The sequence below is a fragment of the Carya illinoinensis genome, chromosome 3, assembly GCF_018687715.1.
Source record: "Carya illinoinensis cultivar Pawnee chromosome 3, C.illinoinensisPawnee_v1, whole genome shotgun sequence".
Taxonomy (NCBI): domain Eukaryota; kingdom Viridiplantae; phylum Streptophyta; class Magnoliopsida; order Fagales; family Juglandaceae; genus Carya; species Carya illinoinensis.
The window spans coordinates 48,538,619-48,553,299 of record NC_056754.1 but is presented as its reverse complement, the minus strand read 5'-3'; the positions used below and the strand labels follow the sequence as shown (position 1 = coordinate 48,553,299).

At 34.5% G+C, this 14,681-nt stretch overlaps 2 protein-coding genes across 4 annotated transcripts; one reads left to right on the top strand and one right to left on the bottom strand.

Moving 5' to 3' along the window:
• Window positions 1-1,475: 1,475 nt before the first annotated feature.
• LOC122305028 (ras-related protein RHN1-like) lies at window positions 1,476-5,586 on the top strand. Of its 3 annotated transcripts, none has more exons than XR_006241015.1 (9): window positions 1,476-1,821; window positions 2,415-2,492; window positions 2,589-2,756; window positions 3,319-3,367; window positions 4,261-4,334; window positions 4,565-4,658; window positions 4,745-4,888; window positions 4,978-5,100; window positions 5,338-5,586. XR_006241015.1 is itself a non-coding variant. In XM_043117292.1 (8 exons), exons 1-7 carry the CDS (start codon window positions 1,779-1,781, stop codon window positions 5,076-5,078), a joined length of 603 nt encoding a protein of 200 aa, XP_042973226.1. In that variant the 5' UTR covers window positions 1,505-1,778; the 3' UTR covers window positions 5,079-5,100; window positions 5,338-5,586. The 3 variants fall into 3 exon arrangements, 1 of the variants encoding a protein (XP_042973226.1); XR_006241014.1 differs by having other exon boundaries at window positions 1,481-1,817; XM_043117292.1 differs by lacking the exon at window positions 4,745-4,888 and having other exon boundaries at window positions 1,505-1,817.
• Window positions 5,587-6,786: 1,200 nt separating this feature from the next.
• LOC122305026 lies at window positions 6,787-12,945 on the bottom strand. The gene is made up of 6 exons (XM_043117291.1): window positions 12,754-12,945; window positions 12,517-12,649; window positions 11,134-11,237; window positions 9,208-9,352; window positions 8,981-9,121; window positions 6,787-8,691 (listed from the first exon to the last, which is right to left on the bottom strand). The coding sequence occupies exons 1-6, from the start codon at window positions 12,792-12,794 to the stop codon at window positions 7,255-7,257; spliced, it is 2,001 nt and encodes a 666-aa protein (XP_042973225.1). The 5' UTR covers window positions 12,795-12,945; the 3' UTR covers window positions 6,787-7,254.
• Between the last annotated feature and the right edge of the window lie 1,736 nt (window positions 12,946-14,681).

Sequence of the window (14,681 nt, the reverse complement as noted above, 5' to 3'; positions counted from 1 at the left end):
GAACATGAGAAAGAAACACCTGAAAGCTAGATGAAATCCGGAAGCTCTGTTTTGATTTTTCTTCGTTTTTATTTTGCACATTTTTTTTCTTTTTTCCTGCTGACGTGTCGTCAGCGACTTCCCACCGCTTGCATCAAGCGACTGTACGTAGAAGAGCTGAATAAAAATACTCTTAGAAAATTATGTATAAATAACTTTTCATTTCTATTTATCTATTTTTACAAATTTCAATGCAAAACATTATAATATATATATATATATAGAATTTCATATCTACCTCCATGAAACCCCATATATATATCTCATCTAAAAAAAAGTTATCTATTTTCAAACATTCTCAAAATTTCTCTCAACCAAACATATGTACTCAAACCTTATATAATTTCCCTATTAGTTTCTAGAAATATTTAGAAACTATATAGTTTTTCCTTTTTCTTTTTTATTCCTTTTTTTTTTAATTTTCAAAAAGTATTTCAGAATCAACTCTAACATTTCATATACCCAAAGATTCTTAAGGCATTGTATCATCTTGATCACTAGAATCTGGTTGAACACCTTGGTCTTTTCTCCCCCTTACATTCTTATTTCGTATGCCAATGAAAAATATATAAATTTTGTTTCAATGAAGAGATCATGAGCACAAGAGTCTTTCATAGATTGTATCAATGTAACTTATCCATCAAGAGTTAACTTCTTCTACAATTAGTAAACAATTATATAAAAAATGAGTGTTCAGAACTTGTACACACTATTAAAATAAATTCACATAAAAAAAACATAAATTGAGAAAATCAAAACATTTAGATTAGAAAAACTGAAAGGCTTTATTATAGAAAATGCAGATCATGATTATCTAATCTCATAATTTTCATTTGGATAATGAGTTGAGATAAAATAAATTAATATAAAAATTAAAAGTTAAATAAAATATTATTTTTTAATATTATTATAATTTTGAGATTTTAAAAAAAATTAAATTATTTATTATATTTTGTGTGAAAATTTAATAAAATTATAATTATAAAATTAAATAAAATGAAATAAAACACTTCTTCTATCTAAACCGAGTTAAATATGATTCATATATTCAAAAGGAAAAATCTAGTTGTAAGTACAACTGCGCACTAATATGTATATAAACTTAATGTAATTGGTCAAAAAGTATATTTTATTAAAAATAATATTAATTTAAATTTTAAATATAAATGAATCAATATTAATATGAATATATGACTTAATTTATACCTAATAAAACTCTATTCAAAATCATTATAGATAAGAATATGTTGGAATCAAGAGAAAATCTCAATAACGTAAAACTTGTAACCAAGAGAACCTTGATCGAAGATAAATCCACCTGAGCCACATAAAGTGGGCGGAACAAGAAGACAAAAAGAGTGAGAACTGAGGAACCGGCAAAATGAAAAAACCACCTCAAAAACAAAAATGGACAAATTCAGAAACCAACCAGTCAACGGACAAAACTACCAGTCCCATTCTAAAACCGCTATTACCAATCCATTTCCACTATTTCCAATTTACAGCTCTCCTACGTGTGTTTACAACTTTAGACTGATCCAAGCTTTCGTGGAATCAAGAAACACTTCTTCGCTAATAGCAGTTTCCATCTCCTTTTTATCGTCTTCTATACCTTTCCGAAAGCAGTAAGAGGTGTTTCGCTCGCTTAGATTTCGCTTTCAAAACTGTCTTTCTCTGCGCGCAGCCCTGCTTCTCCTTTGGTTGAAAACTTGAAGAGTTTTTTATACTTTGGATTGAGAATGGCGAGGACGGGCAACCATAACGTACAAGCCAAGCTGGTGGGTATGTCTTCCTTATTTTCTTAGAATTCGCCCAAACAATGGAAAGGGTTTAACTTTATTTCAAATAGATAAGATTTTTGAGACACGAATTTAACAACTTGATATGTAGCATCTGAAATTTGTTTCTTTGGGTACCTTCGAATACGGACTTTTCATACAACACAACCTGTTATAGATATATAGATGCTGATTAACATAATTATTTGCCAAATCGTATGTTTTAAATACTACACGTAGCTGTGTGAAGAAAGGAGGGAATTGTATGATTTTAGGATCGTAGATAGCTTTTATGCATTATTGCCATCAAATCGGCGTCCGTCTTGTGAGACATTCTTGTTTCTTGGTCGTCGCCTTTCGGATTATGTGGAATTCATGAGCTCGGTTGCCAATGATATATGATTTATGGATTGTTAAAATCGTATTGTGGCGTGGAGGGTATGATCCCAGCTTATCCACCGGAAATGCAAGAAAGATTTTGAATTAGCTATTAGTTGTTTTACAGATAAGAATTTCGAAATTGATAGTAGTGGTTATGGATCATTAGCGAAAGAGAAAGCTTTTGTTGTTTTTGATTTTATCAAGCTTTTACCCTAGGTATTTCTTGGGGACATGGGAGCCGGAAAAACAAGTTTGGTGTTGAGATTTGTCAAAGGCCAATTTTCTGAGTACCAGGTTCCTTTTCTGTTTCGTTACTATTTATTTGCACTCTCTTTTTCCTTCCTCAAAATCATGATAGTGTACAACCTCTAACATGAGTATAAGATGCAGGAATCAACAATTGGAGCGGCCTTCTTCACACAGGTCCTGTCACTAAATGAGGCCACTATTAAATTTGATATATGGGATACAGCAGGACAAGAGAGATATCATAGTTTGGCTCCTATGTACTATCGTGGTGCAGCAGCAGCTGTTGTGGTTTATGACATTACAAGCATGGTAGCTATTTTACAAGAATCTACTAACCTTATTACTAGCTTTTCACATGTTAATTTCGTCAAGAATTAGTTTTATTTTTAGCCTCTCACATCCTCATTCTTGTGTCCAACTAATATCGTTAGTAGTGATCTAAAGTTAAGCAGGATTTCGAATGTCAATTCTAAGCTTTAGTAGCCAATTACCTTAATTCTCTTTAGTGTTTGTGCACATTTCTTTGAACATTGTGGTGTTCAGATGGCCCTGTGTGTCCTCTCTTGATGTTACCCACATTGATTATAATCTTGAGATCTATCTGTGATTTTGTGAATTCTTTTTTTAAGTAGTAAGAGCGACAAAATCTTCATTAAGAACTTTTTTTCAGTTCGTTCTCATTTTACCTGCAACGTGTTTTTTTGGAGGGGATGTTTATAGGGGTCCCCACCCCCTTCTTTTGTTACTTTGAGCCTTGGATTGTATATCCAATTAAATTATCTTTCTTAGGAAAAAAAGGAACTTGTCGGAGTTATGTAATCTGAAGCTAGGGATCTATCTGACTCTTTAAATGCATGTGCTTATTTTTTAGGATTCATTTGTACGAGCCAAAAAGTGGGTTCAGGAATTGCAAAGACAAGGTAATTGGCAGAAAATAATGAATTCAACGCATACAAGCTGAGACTAAAACTATATCTGTATAATCTTTTTTTTTTTTTTTCCCTATTGCTTCTTCTCTCTTCATCAATCTGTGTATGAAATTTGCAAGCTGTAATACTTCAAATCAGGACCAAATCACCTGCAATGGAAGTCCTTAACCCTCTTGAGATGCACTTATCCGGACTATCCATTTTGTGAGGCCCCTGTGGCACCCAGATGGGATGTATGTATGCCCATATCCATGGGTGGTTTCCTGTACAATAAATTGCCTGGGATTGCTTTCCTTTAGGAGTGAGATTATATGTGTTACTTAAAACCTTCTATATTTTCTTCTGTGGTGGAACCATAGTAGTCTCTATTTTACAATATGTTCATGGCATGTTTTGATTTCTTCACAATATGCAGGGGCCAATTTTGCTTCGGTGATACCTTAAAGATAAACTTTTGTTATTATATAATTTTTCATTATAGCCAATGAATTATAGCTCAAATGAAACCTCTTCAACTTGCAAAATAAGTGGAGGGTGGGGTCATGGATTTCAAAACTGAGTGTGTGTGTGAATATGTTATCAAAGAAAAAATGGAAAAGAGACGTGCCACTATTGTTATGACCCTTTGGGTTCAATTTGACAGTATTTATCAGTTCTGAAAAAATTCCATCTCAAGGCTTTTATATGTTCGACCACCCCTTAAATTGACCGAGTTATAGAGGATTTAATGAAAGCCATAAAAAGAATTAATTTAGAAATCGAACTTAAGGTCATCTGTTGGCTGGATCCTTCAACTTGATATTATGACCACTTATGCACATAAACCGATTATTCAAGTTAATTTAGTTCAAAAGCTAATCTGCTTTCTTATTTTACCAAATCAGGAAATCCAAATTTGATAATGTTCTTGGCTGCCAACAAGGCTGACTTGGAAGAGAAGAGGAAAGTGCCAGCTGAGGTAGCTAAACTGTTACATTCCAATATTCTTATCTTTATACCGTTTGTAGTTGAGTGTACTCAATGGCACATTGGTTGCACCTTGACATTTGTAATTTGACAAGGAGAGAATTTGTTAATTGTTCAAGCAGGTTATATGTTGGTTGCGATGATCATTATTGCAAATGAGTCCATTGTTTGATGCGATTGCCAAAAACAAAATTTTTCAATCCTCTGTAATAATGGTTGCAGGATGGTGATCAGTATGCTAAAGAAAATGGCATGGCTTTTGTTGAAACATCTGCAAAAACTGCACAGAATGTGAACGAGCTCTTCTATGAGATAGGTAACTTTAGCTACTTTTTTCTATTTAATATCGAGGGTTGACTCAAGCTTCAAATTGATGGCATTCCCAATATTTGACCCTGTAAGGGAAAAAAATTCAAGAAATAAGAATCCGGTGGGCAAGGTCACTTATGGCTTCAAAACAACTTCTTAATTGGATACTTTATGTCCAATGGTGGCTTCATCCTTTGGTGACAACTTTTTTTTAATATGGCCCTGCCATTTATCCATGTATGGTGACATCAACCAACTGTTAACTAAATTTGATTCCTGTTTTAGCCAGAACTTTTTCATGCTTATAGAGATGAGCTATTTTGCAGCAAAGAGACTGGCGAAAGCTAACCCTTCACGTACAACTGGGATGAAGTTACAGGGCAGGTCACAAGAAAGTGGAGGAAGACTGTTTTGCTGCTCTGCATGATGCCCGTACTTCCTCTGCAACTGTATGTAATGCTTGCAATCTTGTGAACTTACCATTAGTTATTGTGCAGTCACCATTTTTATTTATTATTTGAAAACATGAAGTCAAAGTAATGGTCCAGATCTCCTTCACTATTTTGATCCGTCAGTGATCGAGCTACCTTGCTTGCGGGTGATGTAATTAGTTAGTGCTTATATATAGAATATCTCAAACAATTTATACTGACAGGAAGAAATATTCGTTTCCCTTATTTTGCCAGCTCCCATCTTATAGCAGGTTTTCCTTGATCACTTTTACGGACATCATCACTTCAATCAGATGGAAATTCATTGTGGCTAATCAAAGGTCAAGACTGATATGCAAGCTTCACAAACATGCTGTAAGAACATTTGTTGTGTGTACATTTTAAGATCTCATTAGAAAACAATTTGCAACACTTTCAGACATCTTGCATAACTCTGTATGGGCGAGACAATGATTATTGAATACAAAGTGAATAAACACTGAAGTAAGAAGTGTCAGAGGTAAAGAGCAAATTTTGATTACTTAATTGTATGCAATATAACTATTAAGCAGTGCATACAAATGACCTGGGAATCGATTTTGCAGTAAGTAGTGCAGACAAATAAGCCAGGGAGGGACTCAAAGTACTTGAACAGTGAGAAATACCTGCCATGATTTTACCTTTTTTTTTGTTGTGAAATAACCGAGTGTCCCAGAAGTTGTCCAAGGAATATGTGCATTGAATCATTTACTACAACAACTATAGTATTTCCTCCTCTTTGTTAGCCAATGAACAGTACCTTAAACAGTCCACTAATGGAGAACTAAAAGAGAAAATCAGGGATCTCACAAAGGGACCAAGGTAGTACCGTAAACTTAGATGGTGCCCTATGATCATCAAAAGGGAAACAACAAGACTCGTCCTTATCAAAAGTAGGCAAAAAGAGCACGGCGGGTGTCAAAAATTTTTATTTTCCTGACAAATATAAATAACGGTGGTGCTACTCAGCCTCATGGATTTTCCCCCCTTAATGTGCAGCTTCTGCAACTTCGGATTTTGTTTGTTTTCAGGCTTAGTTGCAAAACAAACATTCAAATGTTAAAAAATATTGACGTAAGATATCACATTCTCATCTCACATTTACTGTATTAAATAAAATATAGTATTTTTATTATTTAGATTGTCTTTTATTTTAAAAAAAATCAAAAATTAATAAACAATATCACTTCATCGAGATGAGAGTGCGTTTATAAAATTTTAGATATCTTAACCAAATATGCTAAATGAATATATTACGTAAGATATAATTAAAATATATATATAATTGACCTAAGACATCAAAAAATGTTATAAAAGAATCTTTCATAATTTGTTTAAGAACCTAGCATTTTCCCGTTTCTTTAACCGTTTCTAGACTCATCCGTCTCTCGAAATGTTCTATATGGTACGGTGAGAAGCTATTTTTGCCGGAACTGTGCCTTCTTGGGGCAACAGTGTTTAACCTTTGATAGTGAAAATGAATCTTCAAAAGGGGTTGTCAGACGTCGGGATTCTGGGAATGTCAAAATGCTTTTTAGCTGGGCTAACTGGGATTTTTCTGAAATTTAAGGTCATATAGGTCAATTTGGTATTAGCAATTAGCTTTATAGCACTTAATACAAGATCGAAAGATTGAAAATTTACCCCATAGAGCAACTAAAAATGTAGCTCAAACGAAACTGAAATTATAATTAGTTAACCATGAAACAAGTCTTCGCCTTTGACAGTGGAACTCTTGAGCATCGTTTTTTTTTTTTTTTTTTTTTTGTAGGCAATCTCAATCCCCAACCTCTATCGAAACACAATAAAATCTCTGGTATTTGAAGCTACACAGCATTGTTACAACTCTCACAACCAATAATAGGTCAGGACCTGTACCAAAATATGTGAACTATAGATGCAATTGTCCATCCATTCACTTCAGAAAACAGCAATCCCAGCCATACACTAGAGCTATACTCAGTAGCATAAATGCAACAACAAAGCCAAGCTTGTAAGGTGATCCAATTATGAAGAGTGTAGCCATGCTACTTTTCTTCTATGCCAGAACCAAATGCACGATGGGAAACAAAAGCGGCAAGTTTAGAATGGTTGAACCCGCGCTGATAAAGAGAATCTGCATGTTCATCCCCTTTACCTACCCTTAAGGGCCGCAAACCTGGCAGCCAAATCATCATAGTCTGGCAGCTTAGGATGCACATGCCGAGCTGCGTTTGACCTATCAGGCTGAAATGAAGCAGCACGAGAAAACACTTTGGCTGCCTCTGATTGCTCTCTATGTTCATGAGGTAGAGAAATTGACCGAGGCGGAGGAACCATCTCTGGCTTTTCATCATGCACATCTCTGCTAGTCAGTGGGGATACACTCACATCAGTGCTTACTTGATGTGACCGACGAGATTTAGACTTTCTCACCCTTCCTGGTTCATAAGGTGACGGTGTCTTACTATACTGCATCAGCAGTTTGTCCAATATCCTTTCCTCTTCATCTTTCTGACAGTGCTCATCATCAAACAAAACTTGCAAACCACGTCTTGAGTGGTCCCTTGCCTTGCTTCTTGATTTTCTTGCAACAAGCCCTGTATCTTCAACATAGCCAGCATCATTGTACTCGGGATGTGGTTTTGTGTGTCTCCTTCGGGCTGATCTTGGTTTTGGTATTGAGTTACCAGCTACACCATCCTGATAAAGTTGATCTTTCTCTTGACCGTGACCATTCACGCTTGCAGTTCCAACAACCTGCCTCTCGTGGACAGAATGATATGATCCTAATTGGATCCTCTCTGAAGTGCTACCCTCATTGCCTTTGTTGCGTGTTGGAGGGTCAGTAAGGGCTACATTGCTGTCAAAACCAGCAGGTGAAGATCCTAAATTGTGTCCAGATTTGCTAGCCTTTGCTTTAGGCTTAACATAAGGAGGAGGGATGGCATTATTATAGTGGGGCTTCACACTGTGAACTACATCCTCCTCAAATTTCTTCACTGAGTTTGTAATATCATGTTGACCAGCATGATTATTACCAGCTAACAATTCTTTGCCATTGCCCTTCGACTGCTGTCCTGCACAACTATGAGAAATTTCTGGATGACCATGAAGTAAAGGTCCTGGGTAGTCTCTTCTGGGGGAGGTATTCTCCCTACCAATAAGCAACCTGGGTCCACCATCAATGACTTCCACTTGCTTTCCTCGATTTCCTCGAGATGAAGTGCCAGATCTAAAAGATTTCGGGGTGGCATCACCTTTAAAATTCCGTGCTTCGTGTCCGATATCGGCAACCTCTTGCCGTCCTTGGTATGAAGGATGATAACCATCCTTTTCTAGGATAGTTCGTTCTCTGCCATTGGGCCCCTTGTAATCCTTACCAGAAAGTTCATGTCTAGACCGAGAGTCCAGCTCTCTTTCTAATACAGTACCCTCATGGCCATTGCACAACCCACGCCCATTAGTAAGTTCACTTCTTTCTTTAAATGAAACATCAGGCTTCTCTCCTCTTGGGATGGTTCCCATACCACTATATGACTTATTTTCATCAACAGTGACGTTGAAAGAGCCATAGATTTTAGGTTGCACCTGCAGCAAGCACAGAAATTGCAAGTATATTCAAATGTGTGGAAGACATTTTGAGGATAGCAATATGGCTTCAAATTTTTGAAAAAAAAAAAAAGGTAAAAAGGATACTTTTCAGTAAATGAGTCGTCCCAGTAATCCTAACAATCCCAGGTCTGCTCTCTATTTCTATCCGCCAGTAATATCCATAGATTTTTTTTTTTTTTTTGAGGTAAACAAAGAAATCAAGAATATCCATAGAAAAATTATTTTTATAGGACTAATATCCAGTATGATAGAATGCAGGACACACCTTTACATTTGTGGGGGGCATAGACATCCTCTTCTCAAAAGCCTTGGAATCCCATACTATTGAAAACTCTAGTGCTATGTCTTGCATTAATTGAACTTTCTTCTCCAATGTAGATGGCTTTGGAGTCAAATTCTGAACAAACTATATATGAGCAGCTCAACCAATTAGTACTAGAACAGTTATGAATGTTGAATTATTTTATTTAAAGTAAGTTAATAAAGCATTACCTCTTGATTCACAAATAAGTCCAGGGAATTCCCATATCTCTCTTGAAATATTTGCCTAAGATCACGTAATTCTGGCAAATCTGAAAATCTTGCAGCAGCAGACATTAGGGATGACACAGCCTCCCTACAATCCTCAGGGCATTCCCTGTAGAGAAGATGGTGAAGCAAGAGAAATGTTGAACAAAGATGTTTTGAGAGAAAAGAATAGTATGATTGCTGAAGATCAACTAACAAAAACTGTAACTCACTTTCATGTTGGCCTTCAAGACCAAGCCTTCAAAATAGTAGGACATAACTCATATCTAAACATGTAAGTCTAGTGGAACAGGACCCACCAGAAATTTATTAAAGCCAAACTCACTATGAGGATATGCATCCAAACAAACTGATTGGATGACTTCTCATTCTTTTCTCGAAAGGAAATTTTCTACTAAAAAATAAACATGTTGAAGTTAAATAGCTTGGTATCATATGGCAGTTAATCGTTCACCGTGTGTGTGTGTGTGTGTGTGACAGAGAGAGAGAGAGAGAGGACCTATTAGCATCCTTATGTTTGCAAGAAAAAGTACAACACGTCCAGGCAGCATACATTCGGATTAGGAAAAAATTGCAAATCTCAAAAAGGATTTATTTTGGATATATATGGTATTCAACTATTCATAAACATTTACCTATGAAATCAACATGTTATACCAGGTGATAAGCCTATTTACTTGAAATAAAATTTCTTATTACCTATAAAATAAAAAACTCTATTATGTTTATTTAGCAGCAAAGAGTAAATAAAAAATAGATCAAGCAACCCAATAATTATACGGTATAATTACCCAGCAATTATACATATAAATAAGACGTAAAGATTTAATATCCAATTAAAAGGAAGCCGTCTAAAAGAATGGCAGCCATATTGCATCTATCCTGACTTTTTCATATGCCAGCTCCCACAAAAATGCACCCACTAGATTTCATCTAAATCTATAATCCTATAACAAATGGTACAAAACATACATCCAATTCGAATGGTCATCCATGCTGTCCAATTGTTACATGATAGGTCAACAATACATTATTATTATTTTTTTATCAGTATACATAATGGTATTATGCGGACAAGATGAGCTCCATAGGTGATTATCATCAGATGAAGGATAACCAGCTAATAGTTAAGGTCAATGAAAAAGAATTTCATACCTCAAATTTTGGCATATGAAGTGGATTTTCTAGCCAATATGGTGCATTAATGTAACAACCCAAGCAAGGCCCAAGCCACATACTCCAAATACACTAGTCAATGGTACAATTGAATCCCCTTAAAATCATTATAAAGAGCAAGAAATTTTCCCACCTAGACACAATATGGGATTTCATTCACCACCTATACTCACTAAGATGAATATCAAACAATCTGTACTGAGTGAGTATGGGTGATGAATTAGATCCTACATTGTTTGAGAGGGAGAAGTTCTTGCTTTTTATAATAATTACAATGGGTTCCAATTATACCATTGAATAGTCATTTTGAAGTATGGGTCCAAATGTAGTTTGGGCCTTCCTTGGATCGTTACAACTAAATATATAGAGTATGATAAAGAGATAGATTTGCAATTTATAGTACACTATTATCCTGTGTTTTCTACCCCTTTGACATTAGAATAATGCAAAATACAAGTGCGTGCAAACCCTTTGAAAAAAGCGTTACCCAACTAAAAGAAAAGGCTTTCATAAATTGTTTTTCTGAATATTAATATAGCCACTGATATGTGCCCAATATATTTTGAAATATGGATTCACATATATAAAATATATCTTAAACACATATGTATCGCATAGCTAGACTACAATACTGGGTTATCATGGAATTTTGACTCTGCTTAGAGGCCAGCAAACAGCTCATCTGAAACTGTAACAATAAAAATCAAACCTTACCTCTGTTTTTGGATTATTGAAAGATGTTTCAACACGAAATCACATGATAGCTCAACATAATCATAGCAGAAAGAAAGCACCAACTCGACAAGAAGCCCATCAGCCTGTTTCACCACCTCGCAAGAAACAATAACAGTTCTTTGAGCAAAGGTTCTGGAAACACAAACTATTAGAAGATTTAAAAACAGAGCAACTGGCACAATCTACGAGTGCAATCAGGTCCCAATCATCCATCCAAAAAAGAAAAATCCACCAAGTCTGATGTCCCAAAAAGCACCACTTCCTACCATTACTTAACCAGATCCGAATATGGGATACAGGATCTTAGCTAATGAGTTAAACTCTTAATCTGGAAACGAACAGAATGATTTGATTGAGAGCCAGGAGATCCCCAGATTTCTTGATGAATGATTTACAGTGGCTGAAAATGTATAGTCCATCTATGCAGGTGCAGGAGAAAATTTTCTTTCAGATAACACAGACTACAAAACCACAAGGGAAAAAATATTTAGATTGATTTGTTTGACTCTGGATCACCAGCACTCTGCCTGAAGACTCACTTTGACTAGTTATGGGACCTTTTTTTTTTTTTTTTTTTATTTGACTAGTTGTGGGACTTACACTTCAACAGAGGTGTGGAATGCACTTGTATTGAACCCTTTGCACGGGGTTTACAACTTAACAAGTTATATCTCAATCATAAAATTCTAACTTCCCTCCAAGAATTCTGAGTCTTTTCTAATGTCCAAAGAAACATGAGGCCGCGTTTCTGCAATTGGTCAATCCATGAGTGAACAGGAAAAGGCAGTAGCTCTTTTGAAAGTGGCTCAGGTTATGAGTCCTTTGTGGGCCCCCGTGCTTAAAATCCAATTCCATAGTAAACAATGATAACTCCATTGCACCAGTGTCATGAAATTATGAAGAAAGTCCGTATTATTACTGTTCAACCAAGGTTAATCTTCATTTGGCTTTTGTTAGCCGACTCTCTCCTTGCATTTCAACTACTTGTCAATATGAAGCACAAAGAGCACACTCTGTTTCGACCATAGAAGTTGCTACGCAGGGGAAAATAAAATCAAAATGAAAAATAATTTTTAAGTCTAGAGAGGATAAATATATATATATACATATATATTCAAAGAGACGATTTTGCATCCAAAAAATCTACAATTTAGGATAAGTTGTGAGCTTTTTTGCTTTCTGTTGTTTTTTCTTATAAATAATTAAACTGATAAATCCAGGATCTATATTTCTTCCTCTGCTGAACTTACTCGGCAACCAAAAAATGACAGTGAACGAGATTCAGTAAAACACTCGACTTGAAAGATCCAATCGGATGAAGGGAACGAAACAGAATGAAAAGTCAAGAGCACGAAGAATTACCCTCTGATAAGCATTGATGTCGAGGCCATTGGCAAGCAAATCGGCGATGTCTTTCTTCAGAAACTTCTCAGTCGCCTTTCTCTTCCTCCGAATCACATCGATCCGAGTCTTGGTCAATTTAACCAACGACTTACTACAACCACATACACAAAAAGCAAAATCCAGTCAACAAATCAAAATCCAAGAACCCAAAAGATTTACATTAAAACAGCCATAGATAGATAGAGAAGAAAAAACCATTTGGAGCCAAAGCCGCGGCCGAGAAGTCCGTCCAACATTGTGGATCTCTCAGTTCTGAATTGGAGTCAGAGAAGGACTCGACATGAACGAAAACATAGCTCTCAAAAAAAAAAAAAAATCAAAAAAGGTCTGTGCCCATCAAAAGCCGCTATAATTGCGTCAGAGTCTCACACTTTCTTTTGAAATACTCATCCACTCTATCGACTCCCTGCTCTGAAAGAACTTCTTGGTTTGTCCTTTCTTACCATAATGTCCTTGTCCTTTTCATAATCTGATAAACGTTGCCAGGGTACTTTGGGGAATACAGGGTTTCCTACGGGGTATGGTCTCGTAGCTCGCGGCCGATAGATTCCAAGACTTTTTTAAAAAATATTAAATTTAGCAAATTTATTTTTTTTTGTAAGAATAATATTTTTTATAGTAGTAAAGTAATTATCGTGTAATTATTTTAAAAAAATTTATAAATAAAAAATTAATTTTTTTATGTAAATTTCATATTTATTTATTTTTTTAAAATAATTATATGATACTTACACATTTACAATTATAATTGAAGTAAATTATTAAAAAGTGTTTTTTTGTTGTCTCCAAAAAAGCGAAATTAAAGAGAGAAACATTTACTTTTAAACCATTAAAACTTATATACAAGAAATTTTATGCTCTTTTTAGTTTTTATGGATGTAGATTTTAAGATTTATATGAAAAAATTCACTTTTAATAATAGATTTTTTTTTTAAAATAGAATATACGAGACTTGAATCCTCTGAGTCTATTAAGTAAATTATTTTCTTTCATTACAATAATATAATTAAATTAGAATAAAATATATTAAATATCTATAATTTAAGAGTTTAATGCGTACTCGAACCAAGTAAAAATAGAATAAAATATAGGATGGAAATAGTCATAAAAGTCCTTATGTTTATAATTTGTAATAATTGAAAGGAGGGAAGGAGTGGAGGGTGGATTTGGGTGAGGGTAGGTGTGGACCACCAGTAGGAGGTCGATGGAAATTGGAATCTTCCCTGCTCCGCTGGACCCCATATTTTCGTTGTTAATTGGGTCCCCATAGGTACGAGTGCTTACTTTACTCTTGTCTTTTGCCTTATTCTATGAATTACGACAACGACTACAAAAGCAGAGTCGTTTAGTCAATGCGGAGAATATAAAAACGACTTACGCCCACTGTTTTCACTTTTGGCATTACCGTTAAATTAAGGTCTGGTTTGGACAGTTGTGAGGTTGGTTAATTTTAAATAATAATGAAATAGTTTATGAATAATAATAAAATAATTTGAATTAAGATTTTTATATAATTTTGAGAAATGAGAGAAAAAATTAAATTAATTTTTATGTTTTGTTTAGAAGTGTAGAAAAATTATAATGATTAGATAATAATTATATGAAAATTTTGAAAATTTGAATTTGAAAGGTGTTTATATTTATGATGTTTGAATATTAAAATGAGATAAGATGACACGAGATTAAATGAGAATTAACACTGCCCCGCTTCTGTGGCCACTTAAACCTAATAAGAATAAGTAGATTTAATTATTGTTATTATATTCTTAATAATCTATTTATAAAAATTGACATAATAAGTTTAATTTAGTTTGCAAAAATATTTAATTTGTAGAATAAACCTAACCATATTTATAATAATTTTAAGAAAATATGTTATCACGTGGCTATGAAGTATATATTATTTGTCCTTTAAAATCAATTTTCAAGTTTCATCCAAGCTTAGAAAGATGGATAATGTGATTCGTATATATAATTTATGTGTAAGGGTATAAAATGGCCAATATCTGACCATGGGTTTTGTCTTCCGATGAGTAATTATTTAAACTCTATATATATTTAAGGTTGATTTGAATTTAAAGATGAAATAAGGTGGTTTTAGATTAAATTGAAATAAAATATTT